This window comes from Hirundo rustica, chromosome 13 (assembly GCF_015227805.2).
Source record: "Hirundo rustica isolate bHirRus1 chromosome 13, bHirRus1.pri.v3, whole genome shotgun sequence".
Taxonomy (NCBI): Eukaryota; Metazoa; Chordata; class Aves; order Passeriformes; family Hirundinidae; genus Hirundo; species Hirundo rustica.
This window is the reverse complement of record NC_053462.1, coordinates 6103805-6120039: the sequence shown is the minus strand read 5'-3', so window position 1 is coordinate 6120039 and position 16235 is coordinate 6103805. Positions and strand designations below refer to the sequence as shown.

Here is a 16235-nt window from a genome sequence, read left to right as displayed (position 1 = left end):
AATACAGTTGTAAATTTGTAATCCATGCATTCCAAGACAAAAAATAAAAATGCTTTCTCCTTAAAGCCATATTTAAAATGTATGTATTTGATGAACTGAAACTTAACCATTAGGATTCTAAAGGCCAAAATTCAGTATTCTCTAGCAGACAAGAGCACCCTGGATAGTTTTCCTTTTAGAAATCTTGGCTGTAGAAATTTAGCTAAACTGTCCCATGTCCTCTGCCTCAAATATGAGTCCAAATTTTAAATGAATTTGCTCTCAGTTTTGCTATAACGTTCTGCCTTTGAAAGGGTTTGAGCTTAGCTTTATAGTCAAAAGCCATATTAGAATGGTCTTTACAGACCAAGTGACCATTTTTGAGGAATTCATGTCGGTTACTTAAATTGCAGCAGATGGTAATTTTTTCAGGGAAGAAAAATTTCTGGTGTGTTGCTTTAGGACAAGATAAATAAGGTTGGTCTTCAGATGCTTATAGATGAGGATCTGCTAAAGCTGTAGGCCTAAAACACAGGTTTCCTGTCAACTTTAATTAGCTTCTGTGGACCCTTAATTATGTAGTTGTTTAAAATTAACCAGGGTGAAGAAAAGCAGTTTTGTCCTCTTTCTGTTGTTCACACTCATCCAAAAAGATGACAAAGCGACCCTGTAATGTGACTTGTATGTCAGTGAGAAATGAATGCCAAGCCCTGGAATTACAAAATGCATCAGGACCTGACAGAGGCTGAAACGAGAGGAACAATAATTCCTTATACAGAAATCAAAGTGCAAACGTGCTGAGCATTATTTCAGTTGAAAATGTGTGATATTTCTTTGGACAGACGAAAGCACCTGTAGGGTAGATATGCTGAGAATCTCTGGAGTTATAGCATTTGAGATGTTTCAATCACAGGAACACAGTGGTGCTACCACTGTTGTTTAATATGCTCGCACTTTAATGTGAGTGTATGCTAACAGTAATAAAAGACAAGTATGAATTTTGAAAAATGTTTGCATTACAGAAGTGATCACAGGTCTTACTCATTAGTTATGCAGTCATTAGGCAAATTTGACAAATCCTTATTCATCACATCTGAGCACTGTTCAGAAAAACTCTCTGTAATTGCTTTCTACAAAGTGGCAGGGCAGCAGCTTTGTTATTTTTAAACAACAGAAGAGTCCATGCTTTTCTTTATCCTTCCCAACAGATGACAATTTGGGGAATGGATCATTTTCTGGAAATCACATACTGGTGTAGGAGCTAAGAGTTTGGGGAAGACACTGCCATTGTGAACCTCTGTTTAAATTAGCACATAGATAATTTAAAGTTCAATCACAAAATTAACCATATTTCAGATCACTGATTCATCCTTCAATAGAAAACTCAACATCAAAACTACTTGCTACCTCCTGTAAGGAAGAACCATATAATGGTTCAGGGACATTTCACAGAAAAACATCAAGCTCATCACATGTATGCTCTCAGTCCCTGAGACTACTCAGTGGGCAAAGTAAACAACAGAGAATAACTAATAACATGGACTGCAATTACTAGCATTATCTTAAAAAAAAAAAAAAAGGCAACTAACAAATAGAGAGGTAATTTAACTCAAATAACATTCAAGAAAATGTGAGCATCTAACATGTGCTGTAAGCTACCATTTAAAGTCTTAGCTTATTTTACCTATTTCTCGAAAAAGAAGGAAAAGAAGATTTTTTTCTGATTTGGAGCCCCAGGTCGTTGCAGTTGCACAATAGTTAGATCAAAGTCAGAAACTGCTGCGGTCACTGTAGGTGGATACAGTACAAGATGGTCGCTTCTATCAGCCTCTTCTCAGGGCTATTTTATCATCTTCTGTCACATCAGGAAGATGCACAATTTTGTTTATTTGCAAATCTGTTCAAAGAGAAAAAGAGGATATTTCTTGCAATTCTGGGATATTATAAACCTTGGGCAACAGCAACATCTTGTAATGACTGCATAAGTGATTCTGAATGTTCTTCAGTCCCTGGCTCATCACTGACCAATGCAACAGATTAGCCTAGTGAACCGAAGTAGGAGGACAGTCTTTGGGTATAAACAATCATCTTACAGCCATGATGAAGGTCTCTTCTATACACACACTAACTCAGAATCCTGTAGCTGTTTCTCTAGTAGCTCTGTGCCTCTCTCAGATTCAAAATAGACCTGAAATAGCACTTGAGTGAAGTGTTTTGTACATTGACATATTTATTTCTTTGCTTATCAGATAAAGAAGCAATAGATAGCACATGGGTACTAGATGCACACTATTACACACACATTTTCTATGCCTGACCTTCATATATGTGATGTGATCTGTGCAAAATGTTGTGTCCTTGAGCAATTGGTTATTCACAGACACACGATTGGCTGTCTCTAATTATGTCCCATGTATGTGAGAAACAAACAGACATTAGGGGCTTGTTTATATTCTGGCAAACACCCAACCATGGAAGGTGTGCTCGGAGACCCACAAGGGATTCTACAGCCTGTAACTGTAAAGTGAACTCACACTTTATCACTGTGTCTAATATTGTCTGGGGAGGGGGAAGAGCTGCCTCCAAATCACCTGGCTGGACAGCAGAGAGAGAAGAATCAAAGCTCAGAGAACAGTGGGCATCGTCTCCAGTGGGCCCTGCAGGCAAAGGAAGCCTCTGCTGGCACAGACTGTACTGCTTGCTTTTAAGTTGTAAATACCAAATTTTACAGAGAGAACCAGTGCCATACATAAAGGCTTTTAGAGGACTTCAGTATTCTGGTTTTAAACCTTTCTTTGCTAGCATCTACACAATATCTATGTTTGTGAAATTAACTTTTATTAGCCAGGATGTCTACAGAAAGCAAATGAGTCCTTTTCCTGCCATTTGTGTGCATTCACACACACTCTCCATATTGAAAAGCAAAACCTTTAGTAAGAATGCACCTGATTGAACACAGTTTAATCCAGGAGTTGAAGTGCTGATTGCTATTAAAAAATATCCAAGGAATTCCTTCAGTGCCTATAAAATTCAATTTGCTAACATCAGATGAAAACAAGACTGCCGCAAACAAAATACAAATCAAGATTTACCAAAGAAATAGTTAAAAACTATTATTTCCGCAATTCTACTACAGGAATTTGGGGTTTCAGCACCATTCCCTGAAGGGTTTGCCTTTTGAGACCTTGTGTTCATCACAGAGAGGTGAGGCAGCTGACAACAAAGCAAAGTGTAAAGCAAAAAAAAAAAGAGCCAACAGTAGAGGTCAGCCATGAACTGTAGATTTCCTCTCCAAATTTCTTGCCTGAACAATTCATGCTGTTTACTGAACACCCAAAAATATCTGGGGCACCTGTGCCAAAACAGCAGCGGATAACAGTAGAAGGAGGAAAGAAAATGAGTCTTCTTTCCAAAATGAGACAAGGCAAAAATCCAGATACTAAGAGCACTGGCACCGGAAGGTTGAAGTACAAATGAATAATAACACTTGTTTTTTTCTGCAAATAACACAGAGCTCCCCTAGCAACTCGCTCTTGTCTGTTGGCTGGTCCAAAAAGGTCAATATCTCATGGAAAAAAAATACAACCAAAACCCCAAAAAACACCAGCTATTACTTGGCTTTTGGAGAGTTAGCTTTACCACTTGCTGGTTTCCACTGCCCCTTGGTAAAGCTGTCTGGCATGCTGGCTCATTTGAATAGGGGAAGGTTTCAGTCCTGCTGTATGTGACAGCTGGAACACACGATGAGCCAATTGCTGAACTACTCAGGTTGCCCCAAGATGCATCTGCTTTTGTGCTCAACATTTAAAAATACTTAAACAGTAGCTACGTAAATTAGGTCAGTGCTTAAGCTAATACAGATAACCTGGATTTTTAAAGCTGAGAATTAACATGGGCTAAATAAACCTCTGTTTGATGGTTATTTGAAAATCAAGTAGTTAGTTACCCCTTGCAAATGACAGCATTCTTCAATACCATTGTTTTTAAGTGCAGCTGTCTAGGACATTCATTTAACGTAGCAACTGGATTTGAAGGGCAGGGATTTGGACTGAAAGAAATAACTCATCCATGGGCTCAAAATTATGCTTAGAGGTGCAGATGGGAACCAGACAATCAACAAAATGCGTTGAATTTTCTAGGCCCACTTTCCAACTGTGGTGCATTATACCTGTACCAGGAGATCAGCCACCGTTTTAGTGTCACGTGTTTGTCAAGCACTAAACGCAATGTCCCTCGGCCATGGCTTTTTCCCCCATATCTAGACAAAACATCCAGCACCTGAGCCCTCAGCCCCGCATCTCTACTGGGGATTTAACAGCTACGTGTGCAACATCGTTGTGGCATTACTCTCCCCCTAGATGTGACCTAAGCCAAGCTTCTGGCTGAAGCCAGCAAGGACTGGCCCTGCCCTGGTCAGTGCCCTGGCTGCCTTCCCCTCCCGCTGCCCGCCTCGGTCCCGGCAGGGGTTATCCTACTCGGGGCTCTCTGCTGCCCTTTGTGCTAATTCACGCCTCCCACAACAGCAGCAGCCGTTGCCGATGGTGAAGGAGAATGCCGAGGAGGGCCGGGGAGCTGTGGGGGCCTGGGGATGGCTGATGCACTTCGGCTTTTAGGGGCCGGGCCGGTTGCCCTCGCCTGTTGTCCCGTCCCCGAGCAGCCGGGGCTCCCCGCGGTGCCGCTGCGGGCTCGGGGAGGGCAGAGGGTGCGGGCGGGCGCGGCTGCCGGCAGGGGAGGGGGCCGCCCCCGCTCTCGGCTCTATAATGCCGGGGCCCCCTCGCCCAGCCGCACCGCATCGCTCCGGCTGCCGCAGCCGCCCGCGAGCGGCTCCGCTCCCTCCCCTCCGGCCCGGACACGCTCGAGGATTAGGGAAGGGAGGGAAATCCATCAGGCGAGAGGCAGGGCGGGGAGGCGGGCCGTCAGCATCCCTCCGCTCCGCTCCGCCCGGGCCGGCGGCGCCGTAGGGCGAGCTCCGGTGCGGGCGCAGGAAGGGGCCGAGCTGCCGGAGGTGCCCGGGGCGCCGGCGGCTCCCGGCGGATCCCAGCGGCCCGGATCAGCGGCTCGGGGCTGGCGGGGCTCGGCGGCAGGAGAAGCCGCCGCTGCTGTTGGCGTGTCCGTCCCTCGCGGCGCCGGCTCTCCCGGGATGGGCCTCCAGGAGCTGGCCGTGTGGCTGCTGGCGGCGGCGGGGCTCGTGCGCGGTGAGTGGGCGCCGGGAGCCGCGGCGGGGCGGGTGGGGACGGCAGCCCCGGGTCCTCCCCGGCACGGCGGCTCTCCGGCCGTCACCTTCTGCCCTCTCCCAGCCTCGCCGCTGCGGCTAGACTCGCCCCCGTCCCGGGCCGCACTGAGGGATGGCCAGGGCTGGGACCTGCCGGGAAGGGACACGGGAGAAGGACGGTGGGGATGGGGGAGCGAACTCTGTCAAGGGACTTACGTGGTGGTTGTCCCAGGGCAGTGGCTGCGGCTTTTTGTCGGGGGAATTGAGGACTAGAAAACTGGGAAGAGGGAAGTCCGGAATGGGACTGGGAGGGCTCACATCCAGAGCACCTGTTCTTACCCTGTCGCACATTCCCCCTCATTCGAAAATTGCCTCTGTCCCTGGTCTGCTCTGCTCCATTCATGTAGACCTACTCCTGCTCTCCAGAGAAAGGCGGCAGAATAAGCATCCTCCCTGGATTTGAAGTGTAAAAAAGACAGAAATCCCCAAATATTAGCATGTATATTAATGTAGTGCCTATCATCTCTGCCAGGAACCCGTACCCCACTTCGTCTATAACTGCACGAGCAGAGAACAAAGCGGAACTCTTGCCCCAAAGAGTTCTCTGTCTGAAGCAGCCCGAGAGCAGTGTTCAGTCTAACCTGTGGCCATTTTTCTTCCATTGTCTTGCTGATGCTCTCTGCCATATCTCTGTTCTGCTTTTCTGGTTATAGCTATGCCAGGACAGGTGTCAAATCAAAGGTACTGTGTTTCCTCTTCGTCACTTGCTGCTGGAAGGGTGCATACATTGAGAAAGTGTCATTAGCATTTAGAATGTATCACTCCTGGCCAGTCAAGAAATGATCAAAGAGGTAATCCCCCTTACAGGCTGGGATGAATATTTGTGATTAGGATTTTGTTGTAGTAGCTAATGAACTATTTGATTAGCATTTTTTTCTGGGAATGCAGCAGGTGTAATATTAGGTACATAATATCTGATAGGAGTGAAAAAGCATGACTGAGCTTTTTCTGATGTAGAATCCTTATTATTTATCTCTTTAATCCTGTGCCCAAAGAGTCCCTGCAAGGAGAGTTCCAAAGGAAGCTTTACAAGGAGCTGCTGAAAAATTACAATCCATTGGAGCGACCAGTTGCAAATGATTCCCAGCCACTCACTGTCTATTTCACTCTCAGCCTCATGCAGATCATGGATGTGGTAAGTCTGTAACCTTCTAGGAAACTGTTTCAAAGGGTGGATTTTTCCTTCCTATAAGGGACATTTGAGATAGCAAAGGAAGATTACGAGAGATTGGAAAGGACAACTGATTCAAGACACAGTACCAAATTTTGTCTGCATCTTTAAAGAACTAAACTCTGAAGTACAATTTACCTATTTCTTAGATCTCTTGTCAGAAATTCCCAACATTTTTAGCAGTAGAAAATATTTCAAGGGGAGCTCAAAATGCACACTTTGCCTTTCAAATCCTTAGCTGACCTTAGAACCAACAAGTAGTATAGTGCGGGAGGGATTTGCAGAATCAAAATTCTTGATTTCTGGTGGTCACTTAAGAGCTCCCTATTTCGGAGGATGGAGGGAAGAGGAAATCCTGGCCAAAATCCAAGTAATATTATTTCCTTTGTTACATAGACAAGATTACTACATTCTATATGCTTAAATAGCAAATGTGTTTACAACCACACTTGACTGGTATATCAACAGGTACTGTGCTGTACTTGTACAACACACTGTAGGATCTTTTTGGGTTCAAATTTGACTAATTTAATCTTCACTCTGTCACGGTGGCACAGAGATGCAACTCAGCATGTAAGTGGTTTACAGTATTTGTTTTTACTGAATTCAACTAGCTATGACAACTAATAAGGAAGTTAAAATCTTAAAAATGCACTTAACCTCAAAATTCTGTTATCTTCCCATCAGATGCCTAAAGTTCAAGATACAAAGTTAATTTCTTCTGGAATTGTCAAATTTAATTAAAACTCATACAAAATGAAAGGAAAATATCCACAGATCACTAGCCCATCTGTGTGTAGTCAATGACTGGCAGTCTTGGCTAATATGATTCAAAAGATATGTGCCTTTCAAGAATCACCCTTCATAGTCAGTCAGAAACCTTTGTTTTTGTACTGGCTGTTTAGTTACAGCTCATTCTGCTTGCCATAAAACTCACTGCATTTCTTTCTCTGATATTTGGGATTGACAGCCAAAGAAAGAAACCAACCATGAAGTAAATTAAGCTTCATGCTATAAAACAAATGAGTTTTCTTCATTGTCAACAAGAAGCAAATGCTGGTAGAAATGACAGCTACTTGCAATAACAATTACTGGTTTAACAAGCTAGAAACAAAGCATGTCACCATCATACTTTCCTGTAGTTTATCCATTCATTTTAATGGCTTCTCAGCTGATAGCCACTGAATCTAATTGGGAGTTAGACCTCGCCAGAGCCAATCCATCAAATCCCTGCCAGAACAGATTGAGCCAGGCTGGATCCTGGTTGCTGCTATTCCTTAGGTGAAGTCTCTTCCATTCCACTCTAACTTAGTTAACATGAAAAGGGAGATGGTATATGAAATCTTTTCTAAATACAATGGATGTTTCCTGCCTTATATTTCTAGTTTTAACCTATTAAAACTAGAAATTTTCTACCCTATGGTTGTAGATATGTTTTTCTTTTAATGGTACTGCGCATTAATATGCATACTAGTATCAGCAGTACATACTAAGGAATCTGTAAGTGCCAATTGCCTCACCTTAGTGGAGTTCACTAGAAAATAGAATAAATTAGTTGTCTAATGAGAATGCAAGCTGGCATAGTAAATGATACAAAATGTTTCTAAATGGGGAGGGGAAAAGCAGTGGCAGCATGAGAAAAATGCGGTTTGGGGATGCGTGACCGAAGAAGAGAGCTAGGAAACCAAGAGAGTGTTAGAGAGGAAGTGGGAGTACATAGTAGGCCTGAGAAACAGCCAAAGAATTTGGAAGAGAGGTGGAATTTAGATGGAAGAGGATGGGATGCAAAATAGAAAGTAAGAGGTTTGAAAAAGTGGCTTTCTAAAAGAAAAATCTTAAGAGACAAAGACTAAGGATACCTTAGTGGAAGGAGAGGAAGAGGGGCTAATGTATGGTCATAGCTTCAGTACAATGGCAATAAAAATAAAGAATAGGATGTAGAGAAGCTGTTCCTTTTTCTTTACTTCTCACCTCATGGAAACCCTCAGTCTGCACAAAATAACTGGTCTTTGGCTTCTGCTTGTCTGGTATTTCAGTGCTGGCATGGAATCTTAACCTAATTCAGGCTTCAGAAAATTTTCAGCATATATATTTTTTGAGAAACAGATTATTGAAATACAATTATATGATATAATTTCCACACTAGAAAAACTTACAGTTACCACATTTTTAAGCACTGTATGGAGGTAAATACCTTCTAATAGTGTTGTTTTCTCTTGTAACATCCATCCCAATAACAGTATCAGAGGAGAATATTCAGCCACTGCCTATTGGTTTAGAGGAAACACTAGGAATAGACATGGAAGCAGTGCTGTTCTCACTCTGCTACATCTCATAGAGAATAGTGAATGGCATAGAAAAACAAATGCAACGAGCATGAGGGTGAGAAGTGTGTGCCTAGCCTGGCTTTTTTACCACAAACATATCTGTATTGACTGTAAGCTAATAAAATTAAAAGAAACATATCAGAGAGTATTTCATCCCCAAAAGTCAGAAGAGGAAACTTTAGAAATTAAGTGGTTATTCATTTATACTCTAAATGACTGCTTTGAAACACAAGCATGAAGAATTGGAATGCACTGTGGTATAGAGTGATAGTTCAAACACAATTTTTACTGCTATCTAAATGAGTAGAAAAATCACAATCTTATTTTAGTTTGGACAGAGCCTCTAGAGGTCATCTTGTCCACTCCCCTACTGCAAGGATGTCATAAATGGATCATGTAACTCAGGACTGTGTCCAGTCAAGTGCTGACCACTTTGACAGCAGGAGTTTCCACAACCTTCCTGGGCAGTCAATATTCAACTACCATCATGATAGATTTTTCACAACATCTAAGCATAACTCCCTATTTTAGTACTTGGGAACTGTACTAAAAAACAGTTCTAGAAAAATGAGACACCTTTTCTTCTTTGGGAAAATAATAATAAAAATAAATACTTTTGGTGAGGTATTGCAGATTTCTTGACCACTTGCAGCAAGGTGTGTATATTTCTGAATAACATAGAAGAAAACTAGAGAATGAAATCTTGTTAAACTCACATGGCTGAACTCATTCTTAGAGTAGCTGTCAATGCACTCTCAATATATGTTTTTCAGCTTTCTGACTGGAATCTAGAATTTTTACCAGCTTTCTGTGTGGAACTTGGGGCAGCACTTGGGGAGTATCCTAAGCTGATCTCAGCCTTTGCTATTGGAAGAAATCTCTCCGTTCTGGGCTCATGCTCCCACAGCTTCGACTTGCACCAGTGCCTCTCTGAGTGAGAGTTACCTTATCCTATTTTGAGGGGTCGCTTCTCTATATGACCTCTCTACCAAGTACTTTAGCTCTAGATTAGCTTAAACTGCTCCCAAAACTACCTGTGCTGGGTCTTCACTTAACATGTCATATATTTCAAAAACACAAGTGAGCTCCATCTCTGATTCTAGTTCAAAACTTGGGATCAGTAGCATCTTAGCTTGTGACTTCAAGGCTCACGGTGACAAACATTTTGGTGGGTATGGGCATAACCATTTTGGTCTACTCTGATCATAAATTAGTTAATTTTTTAGAATCAACATTTAATAATTTATTTAAGAAGTTGAATTAAGCTACTTATCTACATGAATATTCAAATTCTTACTTATGCTGCATAACACTGTTTAGTCAGGAATCTTTCATGGTTCCTGAAGACACTTGCTGGCTAATTAAATAATTTACTACACAACAGTTTTTGCTTATTTTCCAGTTTTTTCTGTCCCCCTTTTTAAAAATTTCTAGTCAGGGAAAGAAAAGCGCTGAATAGTTGTTTGGATGTAGTGAGCAGCAGCAGAATCTCAAGGGAAATCCTTCTCAACTCACTTGTGCAGACCAAAGGATAAATGAAAGCATACAAACTTTTTTACATTTATCTGAACTTAGTCAAAGTTTGCTTATCCTACATTGCCCTTGGTTACTCGCATGACTTAGTTTTATATATTCAAGGGCTTTTGTCCTTGTTTGGTTTTACACTGTGAAGTGATCCAGCTGACTACAATGACTTACATACAAGGCTTTGCAAAGCCTCTGCATAAGGATCTGCAATTCAGTATTTGCAATCCAATGCCCCAGACCCACTGGGCAAGATACTAATGTCAAATATCTTGAAATTTTCAAAAGAAAATTATGCTGTCATTCAAAGAAGCAGAACAGCTTCTGTAAAGAAACAGATTAAAAAACAAACATCTTGGCTGCCAAAAAAAAGGGGGGAAAAAAAGAGAAAGAAATTTAAATCTGAAAAAATGAATAAAACAACCAAATCAAGAGGCTCATTGAAAAATGGTGCTAATGAAGTTCCTAAGCTGTTTATCAGACCTCAGCAGCCTCTTTGCAAACAATGGCTGGGGCAGAAGCTCATCAAATCTGTATTATTCTTCTAATTTTAGCATTCATTTGTGTACATTAGAAAATATCTCTCCAAGCTTTATTTTCTTCTCAGTTTGCTGCTTGAACTTTTTTCCCATCATGCTGCAGGGAGAAACTGTTTCTACTTTCATCTTGCAGCCATTTCCATTCCACCATAATTTATTCCTGAGAGTTTAGAAAACTGGAAAGGTGCTGGGATATGCCTTCTGATATTTTTAGTTAGTTCAATAGCATGAAAGTTACTGGATTATAACAGAAAACAGAATATTCTATTTTTCCATGAAATCTGAAGAACAGATCAGGCAAGAGTCTAAAACATTCTGATAACTGATCAGCTTTAATAAGCAGACAACATCTCTCCCTACCCTACCGTGGTGAGCTGTTAATATACTAAAAGAAACCACAGCATTATTTCTGTGGTATTTATCCATCTTTCCCATGCTTCTAAATATCTTCTGGATTTTTTAACTCTTCCGTCAGCATTTTACCTAGTCTCATCAAACAGTGTTAGATCTGGAAAGATATTTTAAACACAGGAGGATGTGTAGGATGGAATGGGAAGCAATGAATGTACACTAATTAAAGACAGTTTGCAGGAAGGAAAAAAGGACTGACTAAAGGCTATAAAAAACTTTCCTGCTAATAGTTCACTTGAGGACATTAGAGATGTTCTTTGTATGTGAAAATCAGAACTTCTATTCTGCTTTCTGGCTCCACAGGAGAGATGTTTGGAACTTCTTTGCAATACATATCAGCTGAGGTTTTTCTGTTTGTGTGGGTTTTCTTTGTAAAATGAGTCAAGTGAAGCAGTTTCTCAGACATTTTTCTTATGCTTCATGATACAAATAATCAGTTTGAATCATAAAAACTCAGTACCTCATATTTTGTTTTCTAACTGCATTGGTGTGGACACCCCAGTAACTTAAAAAGTGAGTAAACATCTACTTCTATGTTGGGTTGTGATGAAAAGGGCTTGTAACCCTCCTGTGAACAGGAACCAGCTTCCTCTGTGACACTGCTGTAGAGCACAGGGACCATCACACAAAGCCTTCACATTTTACACAGGGCCTATTACTAGAACAACAGAACCTGCAAAGTCACGTCATCTAGTAATTATTAGCAGTCCTCGGTAATCAGCTAATGAAACAAAATTACAGTGCAAGATGGGAGTCACATCTGGATAATACTTGGTCTTTTACAAAGCTTTTAATTCACAGAAGTTTGGGACCGAAATGAATATTCTCTTCATAATATTTAGAGTTGTTCCTCTTTTTAAAAGGACTGTCATGTTCAAATGTTAGACAATACAAGATGCCACTATTTGATACACAAGTTCATATGCTTTGTTTTGACCAATATGGATCAGCTTGTTACTGTCTGTAGTCATTTGTATGGAAAGATTGAAAGACACGTATTTTTCTTCATAAATGTTCTTGTCCTTGGCTAGTGGAACACCACTGACCTGTGCTGGCCAAGGATCGGTCTCCCTGAAGTACAAGTACTAGCTGAGCGTATGCAGCCCTGTGTGCCTGGTGGATGTTTTCCCTGTTGCCACGTTCCTGGGAGAGCTGCAGACTCAGTCCAAGCCGAGGAGCAGCCCTGTGAGCGCCGTTTGGTCTCTGCTCACACAGAACAATTACATGATCCATAAACCTGCTGCTCCTTGGGAAAGCCTCTTCCCTCTTCTGCTGTGCACAGAAAGATGGGAGCTGCCTTGGTTCCTCCTGGGTTTGATTTGCCTCTGACTGCAGTGTCAACATGCTCGAGAAGGGAGTTCAGATGCAGGTGGCTGGCCCTTGCTGAACCCATTTCTTTTCTGGGAAGGCTTTTGGAAGTGCTGTGGGAGGATGCTGCGGGCTAGGTGAATTTTGTGGGGAAAAGCAACTCCCAAGTAACCATCACGGCCTCAGCCCCACTCATGCAGTGTGATCTGTGTGGGTCTACAAGTTGGCAGGAAAGTGCTGCAGCAATTTTGGGGAAGATGGCAAGGGAAGGCAGGAAGTGCTGGTAAAGCAAGGTGGTATTTCTGCTCCCGCTGTCTGCTCAGGGCTGAATTCTCAGAGCCCTGCGGATACAGTGCCTGCTTTTCTCTCAGCAAAGCACACACTATCTAAAGTTTCCAGTCATTTACAAATCTAATATTGCTGACAGCAGTTGAAAAAAGTATTGTCAATGGATTTGAAGCAAACAATTCTGTATCTCTGAACAGCATATTAACATAAATACATTCAAATGTTAATTACTTCAAATTTAGCTGATACAGATGTGAATTCTTCAGTTTCTCCTGAACTCTTCACCATATGCAATAGCCTGAATAGACTACTAAACAATCCAACTGTTCTCAATCTAAATATATCTGTGAGTTACAAAAATGGGAAAAAAAGAAAGAAAGAGAGAAGGAAAGAAGGAAAGAAAAAATGAATGAGCTCACGACACGTAGGCAGCGGGGAGTCTATTTGTACAAGTGCTTACTTAGAAAAAGAAATCTTTTAGAATTCACGTTGAATTTTAATTACTTAAATAATTTACTTTACTGTGTTAACCAATTAATTTTTAATTTATTCAAAATGAAAAGATTTATTTTCCAAGAATTACCAGAAACAGCCTGAAGTAAATATCTGTTCAGATTTCACTTGTGCTTGCATTTTCATGCCTATTACTGCACCTAGAATTTGATTTGTATAGAGCAAAGGCTGGTAACCCTAGCTTCAACAACAGCTAACTGTGAAACACCAAGAGCATAGCATGAAGCCATGCTGCTGCTCATTAGCAGCAAGATAAGAATATGATATTCATCCAGTTCATCTCTCCCAAATCTTCTGGTAGTGATGTGAGGCCACATTTGCATAGTTTATAATCCTCATGGTTTATTCTCCTCATTCCTTTTGTGCTCCTCGTAAAAAACTCCCCTGAAGGGAAGATGATCAATAACCCTGTGGCGACATGGGGGACCCACGCACAAGTTTAATTATACAGCACTGCTACTTTGAACTTTTATTGGCTTGTTTTCTGCACTCAGTCAGGAGTGTTTTCACATTTCTGTGCTTGGCATCCCCTTAATTACTCTCAGTAACTACACAGGTGTGCCGGTTTAGGGTTTGAGAGCAAGGCAGGAAGGAAGGAATGAGGCCTCTTACCCACCATCTCTAAAACTACTAAACGCAAGAACAAGAACAGAAAAAGTAATGAGCACTGACAGAGCTCAAGAAATTCAGATGAGCATTTTTATGGATTTTGGAGTGCTCACTCCATCTCTGTCCCCACAGACAGAAATAATCTTTTCACAGAGGAGAATTTGCTCTTTTGTGCTGCGGAAAAAGCAGGCTGAAGGACCGTGTAGGTGTTCTGACATTTCAGTCATGACGCTTGTTGCATTTGTGAAGAAACAGAGATATGGTTGATTTCCATCAAAGTATTCCTCTCAGCTACACTCACAGTTTCTCAGTACCTTTGTAAGTGATTCTCTACAGGCATATCAGAGAAGTGGGGGCAGTATGGATTTTCATGGAAAGCAGGAAAGGAAGACCCTTAAAAGAGGACTCTCGAATGCATCCATCAGAGAACGTAGGGTAAGGAATAATGAACCTTGCTATATGATTCATCTTCTCGAGTTATTGATGTGTCTTAGCAATACTTCTGTGTCAAGAGTTGCAGAGACATTCAGCAGGATAAACAATGCATTTTGTACTCTGCCCTTCCTCAGGAAGTTTTTTAATTGCAGTGGTGATGTCTGTGCTGTATCCTAGACTGAAGAGAGAACCCAAGACATCCAAGATAATGGTAATGTTACATATCACAGGAATATTGGAGCAACTCTTCCTTGTTTTTCCTGCACTCGAGAAGATGGAGGTAGGATGCAGTATAGTTAGAGAGGCTGTCTGGGATGAGTAATAGCATTTTGCTGTCTGACCCTCTGAAGCTGGCTTTACCTATGTCCATTTGTAGTGCACAAAGCTATTCCTTGTGGTTGTGTAAGATGCCTCTGTCTCTGTGGCTCTAGTGTTCCTCAAAGGTTTCAGCTGACTCTAAAGCATGGAAAACATGCTCTGGTCAGGTGTGGAAATTTTTGTCGCTGTTACTCACAAAAGTAGGATAGATGAATGCCAGTGGCAGGCTGGTGCTGGAGCTGTGTGCCCTGATCACACACAGGAGAGGAAGAGACAGCTTTGGGTTCAGCTCCTTGTTCTCCCATAACTTTCTCTTCTTTCCTTGAAGAAATTCCTTCCACTTAAGTCTGCTGGCACATTCAAGTGTAACAACCCGACCTTTCAATTTCAGTGTTTTGCAACTAACCTCTAGGAAAATAAACCAAGTTCGAAGGCTTTGATTCTCTCTGGTTTTAACACCAGGTAGTGAGTGGGGCTATGGGGACTCTATTGTTCGTTCTTATCTTGTGGTACTGTTGGTAGTTCCCAGATTCCAGCATCTGTGTCAGACTGGCAATGGTAATCAGTGCCTAGAGCCAGCATTTAACACTTATTAAGGGCTCTCAACAGGAGTCTGCTACAAAATACACCGGAATCAAAAATTATTTGTAAATAAAGCAACAGAAGACAGTTATTACTTTGCAACTTTGCAAGAAATTTAACTGCATGTTAAGCTCTACTCTATATTCAAAAATTGAACTGAGTGAAACCTACAATTAATCACAGAGATTCATAAGGTAACTTGAAAAATGCAACTTGCTCTTCAAAATATGGTTTTTTCACACAAGATGTGCTGATGTATGTGATTAGTTATGCTGTACTCTGCTCATTTCATATGCCTTATCCCTGCTTGTCTGTGCAAAGATGAACGCGTTCATATCTAAATACAATCTCTTGTTAACAGTGATGTAAAAAAAAAAAAAAAAGACTGCTGTTACAATCACATCCCCATGGTAACAAAAATGGTACATCATGAGGCTCTCACATATATTTATAATCTCAGCTCCTTTTTCCTGGAACTCAGTGAAAGCCAATTCTCCAGCCCAGTGCCAGGACAAAGCCCTGGTGCAGCCAATGGCAGCACAACTCTCAGAACTAATAGAGCAGATCTGGAACACAATGACCTTCCTGCATCCTAAGAAGGCTCCTCATGCAGATGCTCTGCTCAGAGTTAAGGTCACTCTTTTATGTTCCTTCTGCAGCAGCTTTTTGCTGTGATGGATTTACATCTATCTGAGGAGACCTGTGTATGATCTGAGTAAACTGCCCTTCTTTTAAAACAGTATAAAGAAACTGGGGAGAAAGCAAACGCTTTTTGCAAAAGCATGTAGGATGAGTTGGTGTGGAGAAAATGTTGGCCTTTTTCAGACGTAAACAGTTCAAATAAAAAAAAAAAGCAAAACAAACAACCCCCCGCAGATTTCACCTCAATTAGCTGTTAAGCAAAGTTATCAGACTCCTTATCTCATACTCCAAACTCAACCTTAACCCAGGTAAAATTC

The 16235-nt window shown here is 41.6% G+C and overlaps 1 protein-coding gene and 1 long non-coding RNA gene across 2 annotated transcripts in view; one reads left to right on the top strand and one right to left on the bottom strand.

Moving 5' to 3' along the window:
- Positions 1-1663: 1663 nt before the first annotated feature.
- Positions 1664-16235, bottom strand: part of LOC120758754 (uncharacterized) — a 97056-nt gene continuing 82484 nt past the window's right edge. Inside the window, exon 3 of the long non-coding RNA XR_005702998.2 lies at positions 1664-1876. This is a non-coding gene — a long non-coding RNA (uncharacterized LOC120758754). The remainder of the gene's footprint in view (positions 1877-16235) is intronic.
- CHRNA7 (cholinergic receptor nicotinic alpha 7 subunit) overlaps positions 4937-16235 on the top strand; it is a 37128-nt gene continuing 25829 nt past the window's right edge. Inside the window, exons 1-2 of the mRNA XM_040077369.1 lie at positions 4937-5174; positions 6247-6386. Coding sequence (XP_039933303.1) covers positions 5120-5174; positions 6247-6386 — 195 coding nt within the window. The 5' untranslated portion in view covers positions 4937-5119. The remainder of the gene's footprint in view (positions 5175-6246; positions 6387-16235) is intronic.